The 20,453-nt window shown below is 38.1% G+C and overlaps 3 protein-coding genes across 3 annotated transcripts; 1 reads left to right on the forward strand and 2 right to left on the reverse strand.

Moving 5' to 3' along the window:
* Positions 1-100: 100 nt before the first annotated feature.
* Positions 101-10,874, reverse strand: LOC140801325 (structural maintenance of chromosomes protein 1). The gene is made up of 18 exons (XM_073156376.1): positions 10,163-10,874; positions 9,378-9,614; positions 8,787-9,020; positions 8,272-8,510; positions 7,095-7,361; positions 6,653-6,923; positions 5,457-5,581; positions 4,806-4,915; positions 4,610-4,717; positions 4,384-4,523; positions 3,356-3,445; positions 3,055-3,263; positions 2,679-2,848; positions 2,342-2,451; positions 1,783-2,162; positions 1,154-1,405; positions 444-671; positions 101-341 (listed from the first exon to the last, which is right to left on the reverse strand). Exons 1-18 carry the CDS (start codon positions 10,598-10,600, stop codon positions 293-295), a joined length of 3,657 nt encoding a protein of 1,218 aa, XP_073012477.1. The 5' UTR covers positions 10,601-10,874; the 3' UTR covers positions 101-292.
* Positions 10,875-11,575: 701 nt separating this feature from the next.
* On the reverse strand, positions 11,576-14,684 carry LOC140801199 (wall-associated receptor kinase 2-like). Its single transcript, XM_073156197.1, has 3 exons — positions 13,630-14,684; positions 12,995-13,162; positions 11,576-12,908 (listed from the first exon to the last, which is right to left on the reverse strand). Exons 1-3 carry the CDS (start codon positions 14,510-14,512, stop codon positions 11,737-11,739), a joined length of 2,223 nt encoding a protein of 740 aa, XP_073012298.1. The 5' UTR covers positions 14,513-14,684; the 3' UTR covers positions 11,576-11,736.
* A 1,933-nt stretch (positions 14,685-16,617) lies between these two features.
* LOC140801126 (wall-associated receptor kinase 3-like) lies at positions 16,618-19,284 on the forward strand. The gene is made up of 3 exons (XM_073156134.1): positions 16,618-17,562; positions 17,633-17,803; positions 17,930-19,284. Exons 1-3 carry the CDS (start codon positions 16,677-16,679, stop codon positions 19,096-19,098), a joined length of 2,226 nt encoding a protein of 741 aa, XP_073012235.1. The 5' UTR covers positions 16,618-16,676; the 3' UTR covers positions 19,099-19,284.
* The last annotated feature ends 1,169 nt before the right edge of the window (positions 19,285-20,453 follow it).

Below are 20,453 nucleotides of genomic sequence, written 5' to 3' on the forward strand. Positions count from 1 at the left end.
GGCAAGGGTTCAAAGGCTATGGTGCATCTCCTATAAAGAAAATATCATTTGAGATACTTGGAGCTCTGTTTATTGCATCTCACTCAAAAGGGGATTCTACTTCATTTGCTACGAACTGTTTAAATTAAGATGCTCATCCCATCATTCCAAAGTTAAACAGAAATTCTCTGGCTCGTACTATTTAACAAAGATATTTACAACAACAAAGCAATTGTCTGATACGACTGATACGACTGAAGTCAAACTTTACAGTGGGTAGTCTCTCACAGATCCACCACAAATTAAGACAGCTTCATGACTCCCTATATTTGGTCAGGTCGAATGTTAAAGTTCTCGAGCAGCTGCATATAATATACAGTGTCACATGCTTGCAGATAGTAACTAGATAAGACTGAAACTAATGATAGCTTATGCATAAGAAAAAAGAAATGGTGCATTCTTACCTTCTTTCAGAGTCTCTATAAACCCCAACTAATGCCTCAGCTTTGTCGTAGAAGCTGTCCTTCAGCGATATCACAATACTTTGGAACCCAAATCCTCCATCATCATCTTGTTCACCCCTAGACCGATCACATGATTTTGACCTAATAAAGCCAGCAACCTTTGAAACATTCAGATTATCAAGAGCCGCATCAACTTCATCCAATATGAAGAATGGAGATGGCCTGTAACTGAAAATTTTGTGTAGAAAGTAAGGTAAAGAACATTCAACACATCTATTAAGATAACTTTTCTGCAGGTAAAAATAAAACTTTCAAAGCTTAAGCTCCTTCTAGGTAAGCACATGAGTGATCCAAATAAACCAAACGAGCTCAGAAAATTGACAGAATCACGCGAAAGCTTTTTTTTTTATGGAAGGAGCATTATTCTAATTGTCCTGTTAAATCTGAACAGAATGGATTATGGCACATGCCATTGCAAGTCAAAGTAGTTTTACACTGTTGCTGGTGACATATATAGCACTTATTAATCACTATGAAGGCATCAAGCATGACACCATACACATTTCAGTAGAATCATGAATTTTCAAATAGACAGCTTAGGGAAGTTTTTTTTTTAAAAAAAGCTCAAGGAGCAAGTCGCAGACTTCTTTTTTACAGACCAACAACTGACAAAGAAAGATGAATAATAGATTTGTGTAAAGAAAATATACCTGTGAATGGAGAAGAGCAATGCAAGTGCTGCAACAGTCTTCTCCCCGCCAGATAATTGTTCCATATCTCTAAAGCGTTTTGTAGGGGGCATTGCTGTGTACTTGATGCCGTGCAAGAATGGCTCATCCTCATTTTCTAGATTCAAATATGCTGTTCCCCCAAGTGGATGTGTGTGGCTCTTTGTTAATTGCTTGTAAATTCTGTCAATACTTTTAGAGATATGATCAAACGCCTCCATGAAAAGCTCATACCTGGACAACCAAGTACAGCTTTAATGTAGATTACTACATAGTTATCAAGAAGTAAAATGCCAATCAGCAAAACTGTAGCTAAAGAAACTTCAGCTTTGGAGATTAACCTACTATTCCTTTTAAATAAAGATGTCATTATGGTAAATCTCTGGATACGTAAGTCAACAATGATCATCAAGCAAACAACGTGAATTTCACATAAGTGAACTTGCCAGCAATTACCATTTTAAGATAGAATGCTACTCTGAATACTTTCTAACTTGCAGCTCTAAAATGATAATCATATTTAAATCGATTAAAAAAATTTAATTGAGCATACACTGTGACAATACTTTGTAGACTTTTCATACAAAATTCGATTAGTATGAGTGCATTACCTCTTCTGCTTGACGGAATTATATTTGTCAGATATCTCTTTCTCTTCCTTCCTCACTGCTTCAAATTTCTCAATAACTTCCTTTTCCTTCCCTTGAAGTGCCTCATACTGGTCCAGAGCCTTCAGGTTTGGAGCTGTCCTTTCGATTTCAGCTATTAAAGTGTCCATTTTTTGTTTGAAATCTGCCTCAAGCTTCTCACGCTCAGAGGGTCTCATATCATGTAGATAGGTTCTGCTCAGCTGACTGTAGTCAAGGTTTGGTTCCTGCGCGGATGATCCAGTATCCATTGGATCGTCAATTGTGGGAAGCTTCAATTGCTCAAGGTCACACTTTTCATGTATCTCTTGCTTGCGGGATTTAAGCTGCCCAAGTTGTGCATCCTGTCATGTCAGAGAATGTATTTATTGTGATGGTAACCTCAAAGCTAGAAATAAACTTGCTATCAACGATTGGACAGTCTCAATAGACTAAATGTATTATCAATTATAACAAACAATAGGAGAAGAGTGCACAACATAAATCAGTGATTCTTGAAAGTGACTAAGAGTTTCTAATGAACCTTTGATTTTATCTGACGCTCCAGTTTCCCTATCATTCCTGTGACACTAGCATTCTGCTTCTTTAGTTCATCGATGACCTTTTCACATTCATCTGACCTGGATTTCCACTCTACAGAGGAAAAGACAAGTAATTAAATCTACAATTAGACACAATCATAATTTCGTTTGAGCAACTTATGTTTGCCAATTATGACCAACTAGTAGATTTGATTCAGAAGCAATGCTGTAATCAGAGAAAGAAAAACAACCTTAATATTTTATTGAAAGGTCAACCAATCATCTGATCTAAATATCTACAAGTGGAGCATAAGCTCATAAGATAAGTCGTATAAGTACCATCAGCCTCAGATTTCAGCTCCTCCATCTGATTTGCAATTTGCTCAGCTTCCAGCTTGGCATCAGAATCCTTTTCCTGTGCATCTTTTAATTCTTTGTCTAAAGAATCGCGAGATGAAATCAGCTTTGTGATCGGAGTCTTCATGTCTCGCTTCTGTTCATACTCCAGCCTATGAGACAACAATTATGAATCACATAACTTCAAAAGGAAGATCTACAGAAACACCTCTTTCACATATCATTGTCTGCAACAGGAATTCTATTTCTATAGGGAACAATTAGTAAAGTAATTTGTTTGGATGGATTTGCACCAGTATCCAATTGAAATCCAATGTTTCTATATATCAAAGAGGACCAGTTATCACCAAATACTCACTGATATTTCAATTTTGACATTTGATTGCTCAAGCTTAGCTTTCTCTCATTCATCTCTTGAGCAGCCTTAAGCTGGCTTTCTTCATACTCCCGGATGTTTTTCACTCCAACAGAGGCACTGAAATCCTTGTAAATCCGATCCACAATCTCATTTATCCTTTTCTCAAGCTTTTGGATGTCCTCGCTTTTTCTTGAAATAAGACTTTGTAACTGCACAACAACAATCAACCATTAGATTCAAAGTATTAGCCTCTTGGGTGTTGATGTCAAAAGTAGAGCAAAACATGTTGAGAGTTCATCACCTTCTGCAGTTCAGGCTTAAGACGACCAATCTCCTCTTTGATGGTAACTTTTTCTACTTTCAATTTTGCTAGCTTTTCATTAAAAGTTTTCTGCAGACAAGCATTTCCACATAAGCAACAAAACCACAAACATAGCATTTGAAAAGATCTGATAAAAGCAAATATTTGAGCTGTAACCAAACACCACTAACTGATTATTTAGGCTGCATTTGGATAGGGAATAAGCATAACTTCATTCTAACATAGTGAGGGTTATACTGATTTAGTATCGAGACAATAGTTTATCTCAAAACTAATTTAATAGTACATCTCTCTTCTATCCTCTTCCATCCAATATTTTATATTTACTAACAAAATTTAATTACCCTTAACAGATATCACTATAATTAATACCAATTCAACCATTCTCTCTCTCTCTCTCTCTCCTCTCTTCTCCTCATCCATCCACTATAAAGAGTATTCTAGTCATTTGCTAAAGTATCTCTCAGATTTATTATTTTTATCATGTTACATCAAGTGTAATTGTTACACCACGATACTGATTTACATCCAATACCATATTAGCCTAAACTGGTTTAAATTATCTTCGTTAAGTTTAAGAAATGAGAATATCTAAACTAATTTAGGACTTATACCACATCCAAATGCAACCTTATATAATAAGAGATAGAGGTTGAGAAAGTCTAAAAAAATTCTCCTAAAAGTTCTCTTTGGTGGTAGTGTTTTCTGTTTCTAATTTGGTAATTTCTCATTATTCTTCATATAAAATTTAAAGAAAGATTCAAGAAACTACAAGAACATATGAAGAGTTAAGGAATGAAAACACAGTATCACTTTTAACAAGAAAATAGATCCACATCCTTGTTGTCAATTTTGAACAAATTACTTAAATTTATGTGTACACACACAAATGAACTTTTGCCTGCAAGCTCAAAATGATGTCAAGGGTTCAATTGTCTTGGATGCCATGTCAGGATTTGAAACAATAGTTATATGTGTATGTACAACAAGTAGCTCAAACAACTTACCTCCTCAACATTCAAATAGTGAATTTTCCTTTCAAGTCCTGTGATTTTTTCTGATAATCCAAGCTCCTTCTTCTGTAACTCCCTAGGTGATCCAAGCTCTGCCATTTCTGATTCCAATTGAGTTTTCTTCTTCTTAAGAGCTGTAAAACATCAATGGGCGAAAAGATAGAGAGTTAAATTGCAGACATTCCATAACTCCAACAAAGGGTGGAGGAGTACCACATACATTCAATTCTACTATTGTCCCACTTGTTTGATCTAGCTTCCATTCCACCACTTATTCCTCCCGTCATTGTACCAGACTTAGTCAGAAGAATCCCATCAACAGTCACAACTACATCCAGAATTTATACAAATAAAATAGTAATAAAAATAGCCATCACATAGATGCATTGATCAAAAGGACAATAAAGCTCTATTACCCTTGTGCCTATCCCCACTCCAGCTTAGAACTTTAGCTTCTTCAAGGCCATCACAAACTAGTGTATTACCAACAGCATACAAAACAGCCTTCTCCAAAGATCGATCAAATGTGACATTGTTAAGTAAGCAAAAATCCATTTCTTAATAAAAGTAAGAAAAAAAAACTTAGTAATATGAATTTGTGACATTCGAATGACGCATCAATAGGCTTAAGCAGGATAAATAAATCTAAGCAGATTTATCTGCCAATAAATGTTATACAATTGTGACATTGTTAAGTAAGCAAAAGTCCATTTCTTAATAAAAGTAAGAAAAAAAAACTTAGTAATATGAATTTGTGACATTCAAATGACGCATCAATAGGCTTAAGCAGGATAAATAAATCTAAGCAGATTTATCTGCCAATAAAAGTTATATTGTGCAATGCTCTGCATGTTTATTATCTGTTGTCTGGTCACGATATGTTCTACATTGGTAAGTTGCAGAAAATCCAGAGGAAATCGTTTACTTCAGCATTCTTAGTTTCAGTGGTTACTATAAAATGATAAAGAGCAGCTGTTACTGTTTGCAGATAAACAGAAAGATGCATGCACATTATAAGTCCCCTTTATCCATCAATAACTTTCATATGATTTAAACGCTAAGGATATTGTATAACATCAAAGACCAACTGTGCAGTTCCTCCCAGAGTACGTAACCTCTCAGTTATTGGCTTCACACGAATTGATTGCAGAGGGATGAACGTCTGTGGAGGAAGGCGTTGTTCCTTTAAATACTAAAACAAAAAAAAAGAGCACAGTTATTTTCTGGACTGCAGTAGAACAATATTACCACATATTGCAATGTTTCAGCCAAATACCAGTAAGCAGAATACAAGTTATCACTTAGTATTATACCTCACTAAGTGCAAAGAAAGTATGTCTCTTCATTACTAAAGTAACTCACCATTGAAGCAAGAGTACGACAATGGTTACATAAGATTATTAACAATTATACAAAGCAAAATAACTTGTAGCCATAGAAAGTAAGAATCCGCTTAATTCTTGCATTAAGCCTTCCTGACTATAAAGGTGTAACCAATATCAACTAGCAACTTAAGTTTGAAGAACCATAAAAATTTGACTTTGTAAATGAGAACATTTAATAGAAAAAAAAAAGTTGATCGATGGTAACCTATCACACAAAATTATAGAACCTTTCAGGATACATGAGGGACCTCCCTCCTGTTTTAACTTTTGAATATCAAGGTTCAAAGTTTTGGATTCAGTTATAGTTTTGGCTTGGTTAAAAAATGAAGCTTTTTAGTCAGTTTCGGCCGGTTTCGACTCTAGTTTCATTGTATGGGTTCTAGACTTCTTTAGATAAAGAGTCTTTTATCTTTTTTTTTTCAATGTATCACACAAAATCTAATAGCATTTAAGCAATGAGGCTGATATTGATTAAGTACAAGTTGGTTAAATCCAGCTTAGAATTTAAAGCATACATTAAAAAAATTCTTATTAAGGTTGTTTCGGTTAGATGCTAATTTCGGGGGCAGTTTCGAATCAGATAGGACTGAAACGCAAAACATTCCAGCGAAACAACTCTATTTCAGACGAAACTTCAACCATGTTGAATATAAATTATTTTAAATGATGAGAAAAGAGAAGAACTTGTTAAGGAAATGAGAGAAGAGTAGAAAAGCTTCAGCGAAAATGTTGACTTTTAAAAAATGTGAAAAAATGAGCTTCCCCCAATTTGGCTCTTCATGATCATGATTTTCCTGTAGGAAGGCACAATATTGCACTAAAAGTAGTAGCATGATCAATACATTAAGATATTAAAATAGCATGATTGTTAGAAGTACCTTAATACATTCTTTTCCTGTATTCTCATCTTCCACCACTACTGCATCCATAAATTTACCCATAGCAACAGTCACAGAAAGGTTATACTTCTTCTGTGAGGGCCTGCATAGCTCAGTCATGCGACCATGGACTCCAGGGAAAAGTCTTTTCAAACTCTGAACTGTTTCAGAAAGTCGAGCATCTCGCTCACTTTCATGCTTGTCAGCTTTCAGCTCACGCAATTGTATATCTATTTCATCAACCCTTTGCTTTAATTTCTGGTACTTCGCTCTGGACATGGATCAAAATTAACAATTGGCAGAGATATAAATTATCCAGTAAAAAGTTGGAAGCTTTGAAATACAAAAGCGGAATAAATAAATACTTGCACAAGATTAAGAGATAACTCCAAAAAGGAAATAATTTGCATAGAAATAAAAGCCAGTATAACATTCAACTAACCCAGATGATTGGCGTTCTTTTGCAATCTTACTAAGTTCCTCTTTGATCCGTGCAAGCTCAACTTCATGTCTCGGGATTGAATCAACAACCTTCTTTAATTTTGTTTGGATTTCATTCTCCTGTGATGATATCTCCTCTTGACGACTAAGTAACTGCTGAAGATTCTCCTCCAAATTCTTTTGAGCCTCCATATCAGCATGCAGTTGCCTATCATAGACCTCTTTCTCATCTCTCAATTTTGCAGTTTTCATACCAGCATCCTCCTTACTGCAACATCAAATAAAATTGAATTATCAGGACACTCTGAAACTCTTAGATTGCAATGACCAGAACAAATCAAGGATAGATCATGCCAATCATCATAATGTTCCACCCTAACAACTATATGCAATTAAGTATAAATGTAACCAGCAGATTCTGATAAAGAACCATCCAACTCCAAATACTTGAAGATTATACAGGTTCTTCTGTTTCTGCCACCCATGCTCTAATGGAAAATCTGGTTCCCACATATGTTCTTGCAGATAAATCTTTGTCCTTAAATATGGTTACTCTATGATGGTCCAGCAGACAGCCACTAGGCTGCCATTTGACTACTGGCTGCTTCAATCATTGCACTCGCAGAGAAAAACTTATTAGATGTTCATTTCAGTTGGATTGAGTAAAGAAACGCAGTAGATAAGAACATAGCTGAGTGTCAAGAATGACCTTTTAGTTTTTACTAGCTGTATATTTACCTCACGCCCAAGAAATGAACAAAAAAGAAACATGAGATATCACTACAGTCTAACTAACAAACAGACCCAAAGATTGATGCTTTCAGACGAGTTTCAGAAAAGCAGTGTCTTATAATAAACTGATATGAGCTTTCTCTTTTCACTATTCCTATCCATTGTACAAACAACATGCCCATCACACTGCAGCCAATACCCAGCCAATCAGACAAGCTTTTCCTATCCAAATAGAAAAAAAAATATTAAAACCCACATTGTTTTGGGAAGTCACATCAATCTAATAGACATAGTCAGAGGGAAAAAAGACTTGTGATTTTGAAGGCGATTTATATTGATATTGTTTTCCAGCCACCATGATGTAATATTACCAAGACCTGCTAAATAAAGATTTAGTATGTAATTCTGTATGTGACAAAAGGCAAATAGCTTGAATGAAAACTTACATCCTGTGATATTCTCTAAGCTGATCATCAGCTAACTGGAGTTTCCCAATATTGTCCTGGCCCTGCTCATTCAACTCCCGGATAGCTTCAGTGACATCAAGCAAGTCCTTTTGTAACCTTTTTATTTCTTCTCCATGCTTCCTCTGATCTTCTTTCTTTTTTTCAAGCTCCTTATTGCTACTTTTAATTTTTGATCTAATGCGAGATATTTGTTCCTTCAGTTTTAGAAGCTCAGGTTGCTGGAGAAAAAGTAGTAAGTGTTATTATTCATGTTTGTGATGAAGGTGTCATATAATTGTAAGGACAGAAATCTAACAGATCCACATCCCACACAGACACAAGGGCAGGCATCATACAACACTCAAAATAGGAATACAACAGGAAAATAAAAGATCTTAATTAAGCAACTAGCAGCAGGCATACTGAAACAAGATTCTCTGAGGAACACATTACTTCAACTCGGAATGGTGGTGAATTGCCAATAAATTCAAAGCAGCAAATGGAAGATGTCTCACCTTCTTATCAAGTTCAAGCTTTTTCTTCGCAATACTCTTTTCACATAAAGTCATCTTCTTTAGATACCCACTTTGCTCTTTAGTTTTTGTTGTTACTTCGAGGTCACTTTCTTTATTTGCTTCTCGAACTTCTTCCAGGTTTTTTCTATCACCTTCAAGTTCAGCATCTATCTTTTCCATATCCTTCTCAATATTATAAAGTTGCCACAAAAAGTGTTCTTGCTTCAGTGATTTCTGCAAAGACATCATATAAGAACTCAAATAAGGAATCTAATATGAAAAATTATCAAGAGAAATCTATTAAGAACTTGATCTGTCCAGAGAACATGGAAGTCAAAGAACTGGAAATGGACAATTTCCATGAGAGAAAAAAATGTGTGGACCCACAGCGAAATTCCAAGAGTGACTCGCAACACATAAAATAGACAGGTGGTTACATGCTACCTGAGAGAAAAAAAAGTGTGGACATATACTACAATTGTAGGCAGATAATTTCATGCTGGAAATATGTTTGTGTGTGATCCTTGTCAGATGATATTGTCACCGACTGTAGCATACGAAGATAAGAGAGATACACTAAATTTACTGTACCAGTTGATCTTGGAGCCGGAGATGCTTCTCTGCCTCTTCCTTTTGTGCCTTCTTTTGCTTTCTCTCCATAACAATGGTTCTCTTTTCCTGATAAACAAGTGCAGATTTTTCCTCGGCTCTGGCCTTCTGTTCCTCAAGCTCCTCGTAGTCTTTTTTAAGCTCATCAGATCCAGAGATTTGCTCAAGAAGAGCAGTAAGCTCCTTAGGGTTCTTTGAGGCAATTGATTCCACATCACCCTAGTGCATGTGTTTATATTTCATGAGATACAAAGCACAACAGTGGATAAATCCCTGAAACAGGGTACAATATACTATTGGTCCAATACTTTATGTACAGCTAATTTGACAAACAACGTGTTAAATAAAGATTCAGACATGTTGCAGTAGCTTCCACAGGATCTATTAAAAATTTGAAAGGCATCCAAGCAGCGGATTCTTAGAATAATTTATGCATTTTAGACAGGAAACACCGATTACAATGTGAAAGATCTCTTTTCAGCACATTTGGTACAAAGCTGGTTGTCTCTGTTTACCTAAGATTACTATTTACCATTTATTGGGTGGTTGAAACTTGGATCCAAAAACCACAGTATTAAGCAAATTAATCAAGCAACCGAGTAAAGATGAAAAGTTATGTCCTAGTTTCTTTGGCAACTTACATCAAAAATTAATTAAAAATCATTGTAAACGAATTACAACAGCCAATTCTAAAATTGGCAGCTATTTCAAGGCTTACTTCAATTCAGGAAAACTAGGAGATTGCAAGGAAATGCAGAGATACTTACCTGGAAAACTAAGAAATTGCGTGCCTTTACAAGAATTCCGAGAGACTTGAGCTTAGCATTGTACTCATCCCATGTCACGACTCTCCCATCGATGCGGTACTCACTTCCACCGCCCCCCGTGATGGTCCGCGTGAACTGGAGCTCGGACTCGTTCCCCATCACGTAGACGAGGCGGACGAATGCCCTCCTCCCCTTCTGCTCCTTCTCCCTGTCATCAAACGCGTAGATCAAATCCTTCAGCTGCGCACCCCGAAGGTGACCGGACCGGACGCCGAGAACAAAGCTGATGGCGTCCATGAGGTTGGATTTCCCGGCGCCATTAGGACCGATGATAGCAGTGAAGTCGTAGAAGGGGCCGATGGTTTGGAATCCTTTGTACGATTTGAAGTTCTCGAGCTCGAGGCGGTGGATCTTACCCGAGGAGATTAGCGACGGCATCTTGCTTAGGGTTCGGAGATTGAAGACCTAGGGTTGGTGTAGTTCTTCCATGGAAAACGAGGTTTAATGAAGGAATCGAGGATCTAGGGTTTGGGGTTAGAAGTGGAAGAGTGGAGTGGGGAAGGAGGAGAAGAAGGGGATGAGAATAGAGAATTGGATGATATGAAATGGGAGGGAAGAGGAAACAGGAGAGACGAGAAAGAGGGAGGATTTGCGAGCACGAATCCGTCGTTCCCTGATTCAGTAGTCAGAATGGATATATTTTGGAGCGCTCGTTCGGCCCGACATAAAGCCCGGCCTTTATCCAATGCACATCCATAGGCCCATATCTTAAATTTGAAGACAAAAAATAATGGATTTTGAGGGTTTTATATGCAAATTACTAAACTTAAAAGAGTATATAGATAAATAAATATGGCACTTTGAGGGATATACTATAATGCAATCCTTGTATTAGACCGTTTTATTTATTTTTATTTTTTTCATATCACCGCTGTGGCTTAAGCTCATACTGCCACTACTCCATTTAATTCATTAGTCATGTTACAATTTGAATACGAGTTCATTATTTATTCATCTATAACAAAGTCAATGCCAAAAGAAATAAAAGATAATAACAAAGTCGATCAATGTAGCTTACGATTGTTCCACGGAGAGTGATATTTGCTCCAGTACTATCACTTTGCTTCATTTTAAATGCCCTCTGTATTATGGACCATGGATATTTCCAAAATGTCACTATTTCATATGACATATCTATGGGCACTAATTGTTAAAATTATTGAGTTTTTAAAATAGTTGATGAGTTAATACTAATAATTGTAATAATTCTTTGCTTTAGAGCCTTCATTTGGCAATAAGCTGTTGATATCTCTTTAACAGACAGCTGGAAAATCGAATATAATGGGAAAACATTGAGCAAACAAAATCAGTAGTAGATTTTTTTTTTCCATTCATAATTCGAAAATCACATAATTTTAACAGATCAATATGTATTACAACCATATCATAGTGTTGACAGCAACTTATAAACACCATAGATAATTTATCAAAGTAAAGAAAACAAAAGAAGCATACGAGCACAAAAGGAAGCTTATTAAATAAAAGAGATACATAGGTTTAATTTGAGAGATATATCAACGCCCTGCTCCTATATTTTTCATGGCACTGTGCTCCACAGTGCCATAGGAAGTGGTATCTTCAGCAGGAAAGCTCGATGGTTCAACGAGTAAGCACTCTATCTCCTCCGAATGGTGCTGCAGCAATAAGCTCTGGTCGCACTTTCGCAGCCTTTCAAGTACTTCGGCAACTTCCTTCATGGTCGGCCTTTCCACACCTTTAAAGCTCAAACATTGATCGATAAGCTTTCCAAACTCTTGAAGCAACTCCTCCCCTCCTTCTCGTTTAACTTGATCGTCCAAAATCTCAAAGAACTTACCCTCCTTCACTGCGGAATAGAAACAAGACACAAGGCTTCTCTCTTCCTCTGATCCTTCAAAGTAAAGTGCTCTTTTTCCTGTGATAAGCTCCAATAGAACTACCGCAAAGCTGTAGACATCGCTTTTATCCGTCAATTGGCACGTCTGCATGTACTCTGGGTCTAAGTAACCACATGTCCCTTGCACTAATGTGGCTAATTGGGCTTCATCCATGGGAGCAAGCTTTGACGCCCCAAAGTCTGACACTTTTGCGGTAAATTGCTCGTCCAGTAGTATGTTTGAGGACTTGACATCTCCATGCAGGATAGGCGGGGAAGCCCATGAGTGAAGATAGGCTAATGCTTCTGCCGATTCTGCGGCGATCTTTAGACGCATAGTCAAATGCATTTGGCAGCTTACATTCATGCCATGAAGATGGTGGAAGAGGGTGCCCTTTGATACAAACTCATAGACCAACATAGGAACCTCGACCTCTAAGCAACAACCCAAAAGTTTAACAATATTTCTATGGTTGATTTGGGAAAGTATAAATGTTTCCTTTGTGTATTCCTTAAGTTGGCTCTCATCCATGATCCTGGACTTCTTAATGGCCACTGTCCTTTTGCCTTCTAAAACACCTCTATAAACGATGCCATGGCCACCACGTCCGATGATAGAGCTTTTGTCAAAATTGTTGGTAGCCTTCGTAAGTTCTTCTTTGGTATATATTTTGAAAGTTGTACACTTCTGTGAATTGATCTCTTGTTGCAAAAGAAGGCCACCATTCTGTTCAAAGAACTTCCTTCTCGTTCTAATAAGTTTTCTCTTTTCAAACCCCACATATGCCGTAAAGCAAATAGCGACTAAGAGGAAGAGGCCAATGCAGCTACCTGTTCATCACGTAGGGGGATAAGGAGAGCAAAAACATACCATCTGAATCTTAACTAAGGTAAATGGAGAGGATTAAAATAATTACCTATAACCGGTTTGAGAAAAGCCATTTTGTCATCTTTAAGGCAACCGTCTTTCACATTAGCATTCCCCTTGGTTCCTGCCGGACAAGTACAGCTGTAGTTCCCTGGTAAGTTTGTGCACTCCCCAAAGCAAGTACCGTGTTCTCCCATCTCCTCACACTCATTAATATCTGCCATTCCATTTAATTATCAATAAATATAATTAATTCTTCTATACCCTCCTATCAAGGTCGGTCTTTAGTATGAAATACAAATTTAACCGTTAATGGAACAAAGTGTGTAAACTGGAAGAAGGTTTCGTACTAATTACCTCAGAAGCCATTTAGAGAGAGCGACTAAAAAAATGTTATTTTAAAAAGATTTGAATTCATAAGAATTAGAGTGAGAGATCTGAAGTAGCCTCCTATTATTTTTGAGTCAAATAAGATAACATGCACGCACAACTAGTTTTCAATGACTTTCTAATTCTTATAAATATGTCATTAAAGCTAGGATTATAAAGAAACTGGTACAGAACATAGAAAATAAAAACCGGCTATATTATCCGTGGGACTAACAGTAGAAATTAGGATAAGGATATTGAAGTACCTCACGACAAATGTATTCGATTAAGGAAGAATAAAAGAGAAGAAGTAACCTTGACATCCATCGACAAGGTATGGATTGCCTAGATAACCCAGTGAACAATTGCAAGTATACCCAGGACCGTTGGTCGAGTTTTGGCAGACGGTATTGTTGCTGCGGCAAGCGTAGTCCTGTCGATGTTCTGCCTCCTGGCACGAGTTAGCGTTGCGGATGGCCCAGTCGAGCATTATCGGATACCCTTTCTTTACTTTGTTATTCCAGAAGTCAATACCCGGCAGATCCAGGGTACTGAAATTGTACCAATCCTTCTCGGCTAGCATGGCGTAGCTGCATGGGCTGTAATTCCAAACGACGCTGTGGTTGAAACCTGCCCACTGCACCTGGAAGTAGCTGAGATCCTTGGAGATGGAGGTCTGGCAGCAGCCCATCCCCGAGCATGAGCCATTCACCGCACTATCTTTCGAGTGGCACATCGCCAGGCACGAGCTCACATAAGTATAACTTAGATTAGTGTTGCTCCAGCCCACGATGTATGCAAGTGTATCACAACCGATGGCTGTGAACATGTTGTGCGTGCCGGAAAACAGGAACGCCGGCGTAGTCGAGATGTCGATGTACATGTCGTATTGCTCCATATTGCCGGTTTCGTTGTAGCAATCGTATCCGGTATGGTTGTAGCTAATGCGCACATAGGGCGGCGTCAAGGATATGTTAACGACCGGGATGTTGATACCATGAATGAAAGCTTTAGGGGTGGAATCAGTGTCGTTGCAGGTGACGTCGAAGCCCTCGAGATGGCAGCCATTACCTATGCCGAAAGGGTAAGGTATGCTCACTTCGCCGCACTTGTCTTGGCACCCTGGCCGTAATACGTCTGCAGCCGAGGCAATGCCAAGCAGCAAAAGTATCCATACTTGTACCCGCATAACTTGCATGGTGCTAGATCTCTTGATCAAGAGTACTATTGTCTAGCTATTAGAAACTGGTTAGATAGGTACTTCGGTTATAAAGCTAGCCCCGCGTTGCTCTCGCCGTTGTGGATCGATCGATCTTACATCATAAATAAGCTGTCAATGCACACAGCTTGCTAGAGAAACTTTAGTTTATACTACGCACCGTTGAAATGCAACAACCTTATATTAGAATTTGGAGTTTGGAAAAGGGAAGCATATGCTTGCACGAGAGAACAAATTGAAATTTTCAAATCTTATTATAAGCGAAAATAATAAAAAATGAAGGTGAAGCGTATGGACTGTGTCTTTACTTTTGATTAGGAGATACCGTTAGATAATTATTGACGAATTAATCAACAAATAAATGAATAAGTAGGAGCTGAATAATTGACTATTTTAAGAGAACAAATATAAGCGGCCTAGTTGACTAGCTTGGGTGTCTGACTTTGATGATAGGTACCTTATACATGTATATTTTAGCTGACTGGCGTTATATAATCTGGATCATGCATGTATGCACAGTCGATGTACGTTAACCCCCCCCCCCCCCTGTGCTTTAGCCAATATTACGTACGATAAACCAATATTTCAACCTAGACTTGGTAAATGAGACAATTGGATAAGCGAGATCACTTGGTTAATGTGCTAGCTGTTGAACTAATTAAAGATATCGAAATTAAAATTTAATAGGACGCAAAAGCATGATATCACATATATAATTACTAATTACGTTGTTGTTGTGACTTGTGAGGGGGAGGTCGCTGTAGTACTCGCAGAATACGTGATCTGATATCGAACATCACATTCGTTGCGTCAACGGTTGGCACGATAAATATCACAAGAATAAAGTTTAACTGCCCTTTGAGATTGAAATAATAGGGCTCACGCTTTACAACATAAAATTATTCATTATTTTAACATCTTCATTTTGGTTTTAATACTTCAAGAATAATTTAATTTAATTTTAACTTATAAATAATTAACAAAATTTTTGAGAATATCTTTTATTTGGCTATATAATTCTCCTTCAATATTTTTACCCTTTAACTTCAAAAGATCACTCGATGGTATTAAGATCATTTTTGCATCTATATTTTTGTAAGTGACCGGTGAGAAAACCAATGCCAAAGTATTTTTAAAGCATTAAAAATAAAAGGATGAATTCGTCAACGAAATAATTATTCGGTTTCCAAACTTTGGCCGGCAGTGAGGAACTGGGCTTAGGCACCCCAAGGGGCATAATCCAGCGGTTAACGTACGTTTCCTTAATTTATAATGCAAATGTTTAATTAATTGGACAAGAAGAAGCTTAAATTAAATTGACCTGCTTGAGAGGCCACTTTGATTACTAGGTACCTTCTCTACCTATATATATATAGTAGATGGGTGTTACACAAGTCTGGATCCTGTATATAAGGAATTGTATATCTAGCTAATTAATATAAATTTACCCTTATTTAGCTTGGCGACTTTGAACAAAATAGCAATTTCACTCGTTTACCTGTCTTTTTAAAAGGAAAATAAGGCTTGTAAATAAGTCATATATGATATCTTTTTTCATACTTTTTTTTTTCTACCGACTGGACTAGCGGAACAAAAACATCCACTGCATTTGATATTTGATTTTATATTTAGCCAATATAATTAATACATTTATTATCAGTCCAGTGTTTATATAAGAGAAAAAGAAGAAGAAGAAGAAGAAGATATCGACATGATTTTCCCACTGTCTAACTGTATCTGATCCATTAATTTTTCCACATAACTAACAGCAAATTGTTATTTGTTAATCTATTATTGGATATGAGGTGTAGAATTATTAAAAAAAGAAAGTAAAAAAGAAGAGGTCGTTGAAACTTATTGCAAGTCGTCATAAATTCGTAAAGTTAAGAAGATGAAATAGCCATGGCAGCACCCATCATGCAGGCATGAGTTGATTGGATAATTAGTCATAGATGATGGTTTAGTTTGCTGTCAACTCGCCAATACGTCACAAGGATCTGTCACTGCATTGGAGCTCTCAGGATGTTAGTGCCAATGTGTCATATACCAGGCCAATATATGCACCTTCTCTTTTCTTTATTTAATCATCGGTAATGGGCCGACGCCAACAGCATATGCAGCGAAGAATATCATCGATCTGCGAATGGCCATTAGGGGATCGCTCGAGTTGTGGCTGCTGCTTCTCCAAACGCTAATAGCCCTCAACGCCATAACAGCAGCAGCAAATTATACTTCATTGGCTTTGCAGGGATGCGATGATAAGTGCGGCAACGTGAGCATACCTTACCCTTTCGGCATTAGACCCGAGTGTTCCCTGCCTGGCTTCGACATCACCTGCAACTCCAGCTACAGTCCCCCGAAGCCTTTCAACGGCAACGTTGAGATCATCGATATATCGTTAAGCCCGGCACACATGCGCATCTACATGTACATAGCTTACAACTGCTTCAACCGGTCTTCTACCGTGAACGGCACTTCTGAACCTTCGATCAGCCTGCCCGAAAGATTGCCGTACCGATTCTCGGACACGCGCAACAAGTTTACCGCTCTCGGGTGCCACACCCTTGCGTACATAAACGGCCAGGGATCCGACCAGTTCGCCACCGGGTGTGCGTCTTTCTGCAGCGGCCCGGAGAGCGGAACTACTGGCTCGTGCACCGGGATAGGCTGCTGCCAGACCAGTATACCAAAAGATCTCCGCTACTATGAAGTGAGTTGGGGGTTCCACGATAACATACGGTGGGACTCTGTCCCTTGTAGCTATGCCATGTTGGTCGATGCGGAGTGGTACAGCTTTAGCACATCTGATCTCTCCGGCTTCGAATTTTACAAAAGGAATGAGAAGAGGGTGCCGCTGGTGCTGGACTGGGCAGTTCGAAACGCTACATGCCAAGAGGCAAAGGCTAGCCCAGATTTTGCATGCCGCAGCAACAACAGCGACTGCTACAGCTCGACCAATGGCCTCGGGTATCTATGCAATTGTTCGCAGGGCTACCAGGGCAATCCCTATCTCGACAATGGATGCAAAGGTCTTTCTCTCTCTCATCTCTCTCATATGCTTGCTTGCTTGGACTAATTTATAACCGTATGGTGTGACAGATATAAATGAGTGCGATGATCCAAAACTGTATCCTTGCCATGGGATTTGCATAAACAAACAAGGGAGTTATGACTGCGCATGTCCACCGGGCACTAAAGGCAACGCCACAATATCCGGAAGCTGCACCAAAGTTGCAGACAAGTTCCCCTTACCTGCAAAGATAACCGTTGGTGAGTCTTCTGTACAATTAATGTCCCAAACGATTGTAGCTGCGCTTTAAAATTTCAGAATAAGATGACCCACAAACAAGAAATTATGTTGGATCGATCATGCTTTCTTTTTGCGTGTGTGCGCAGGTATTAGTGCTGGTATCATCATTCTGCTGGGTTTTTCCTGTTTGATAGTTATAGAATTGCAAAAGAGAAAGTACGTTAGAGAAAAAGACGAGTATTTCAAGCAAAATGGAGGCCAAAGACTATACGAAGAAATGAGGTCCAGACAAGTTGATACTGTTCGCGTGTTCACAGAGAAGGAATTGGAGAAAGCGACAGACATGTTCGACAATGAGAGAATACTCGGCACTGGAGGTCGTGGCATGGTATACAAGGGAATCCTAGATAACAACAAAGAAGTTGCCATAAAGAGGTCCAAAGTCGTCGACGAAAGCCAAAAGGATGAGTTCGTCAACGAAATAATCATTCTTTCTCAGATCAATCATAAGAGTGTGGTTAGGCTACTTGGTTGTTGCTTAGAGGTGGATATTCCTATGCTGGTCTATGAGTTCATCCCTAACGGGACGCTCTTCGACTTCCTTCACGGCAAGAATCGGGCATCACCGATACCGTTGGATACCCGCTTAGAGATTGCTGTGGATTCTGCAGAAGCCCTTGCTTATCTTCATTCCTCAGCCTCTCGCTCTATCCTCCACGGCGATGTCAAGTCTCTCAATATACTCATAGACGCCAATTACAAGGCAAAAGTTTCCGACTTTGGAGCATCAACGCTAGTTCCTCTTGATAAAGATGAGTTTGTTATGTTTGTCCAAGGAACTCGAGGCTACTTAGACCCAGAATGCTTACCTACCCAACAGATAACAGAGAAGAGCGATGTTTATAGCTTCGGTGTCGTACTCTTGGAGCTAATCACTAGGAAGCAGGCAATTTACACCGATGACTCGAATGAAACAAAAAGTCTTGCTGCGAGTTTTGTCTCATTGATGGATCAAGATAGGTTTCGTGATATCTTGGATGATCAGATTGTAGAGGAAGGAGGGATGGAGTTGCTCCAAGAGGTCGCAGAGCTCGCCGTGCATTGTCTAAGCATTAAGAGGAAAGAAAGGCCCACCATGAAGGAAGTTGCAGAGAGAATGCATATATTGTCAAGGTTCAAGCATCACCAATGGGGCCAGAAGAATCCAGAAGAGACAGAGAGCTTGCTTGGTGAGATGCCAACAGATGCATCAGATTCTACAGCATACAACAGTGTGGGGAACCGATTTATGTTGAACACAGATGATGGGAGATGATGAGATTTTATTGGCGATCTTCTTTGTGCTATTTTGGTTGTCTAAGATGCAAACTTCTGTTATGGTTTCTATTACGACGTGGTTGATGTAATATTGCTTTATTTATAATAAAGAATCACGTCCCTGATTAATTTCCTTTTGGTTTTAGAAAAGTAAATAAATTGATCATCAGTCGTCATTGTGTCATTCTGCTGCATCAATTGTTTGCTATTAATTATAAAGTGTCTCGAGTTTGTATTATTCTCTCGCTCTCTCTCTCTCTCTCTCTCTTGTTCAAGTGAACTAGATGGGAACCTCCTCCTTTCCCACCTACCTCCTCTCTCCTTCCTGGTCCTCGGCGGAATGCGACGACGTTTGTGGAGGAACCGGCGGCGATTCGACAGGCAGGATGCAACCGCAAACTGGTAAACCTCAAGACCAAAGCTTTCTACCGGATCGACGATCCAACCCGCTTGGAAATCCAATTCTACGTAAGCTTGACCATCGGATCTGAAAGACCTTCCCATTTGGGGTGGGCTAGGCCCTTGGCCCAAACTCGTTCCAGTCCCGCCCATGAGATTGAGACCCTAAAATAGCTTTGACGAAGTCGGCAATTGCAAGTAGAACACGGAATTCAGTCTAACTAAGGAAATTTCCCCCCAATTGCGGAATTCAAAGAAAGAAAAGTAGTGAGAAGAAAGAGAGTTTTAGAGCATCTCCGACCGTGCCTCAATATTTGGAACCTAAATATGGAGCCAAAAATGGAGTCAAAAAATAGAGCAAGAGCCGGGTGCACTCCAATGCACCGAGCTCCATATATATTAAAATAATAATATAATATATATTATTATATTAGCTTTTTTAAATTACTTAATAGGTCATCTTAGTGTTATTATTTTTTAATAAAAAATATATGGTTAGAAAACTCTCATCGAGATCTTTAAAATAAGACTAATATTTAATAGTTTCAAAAGTATTTTAAATTATTAATTTTTTAATTAAACGCATCGAAATTATATTACACGAAATAAATATCGAAATAAGCATTACATGTCATTAACTAAAAATATCAAAATTACATTACATAAAATAAGCAAAAATTAACCAAACATAATAAAAATAATAGATGTTTATATTCTGGTAAGTCATCTCCGTAGCCATCGATTTCGGTTCCGTAGCCACCGGTTCCGGTTCTTGTTTCATTTTTAATATATTGTATTTCATATTTAATAAATTTTAATATTGAATATTTATATTATTAATAATTTTAAATAATTATATTTTAGGACACATAATTTATTAGACTCATTTTTATAAATAATAAAAATTTAAAATTTAAAATTTAAATTAACTAAAAATTAATTTAATATGACTCA

The sequence above is a fragment of the Typha latifolia genome, chromosome 14 (assembly GCF_019914945.1).
Source record: "Typha latifolia isolate L0001 chromosome 14, TyphaL0001v2, whole genome shotgun sequence".
NCBI classification, from domain to species: domain Eukaryota; kingdom Viridiplantae; phylum Streptophyta; class Magnoliopsida; order Poales; family Typhaceae; genus Typha; species Typha latifolia.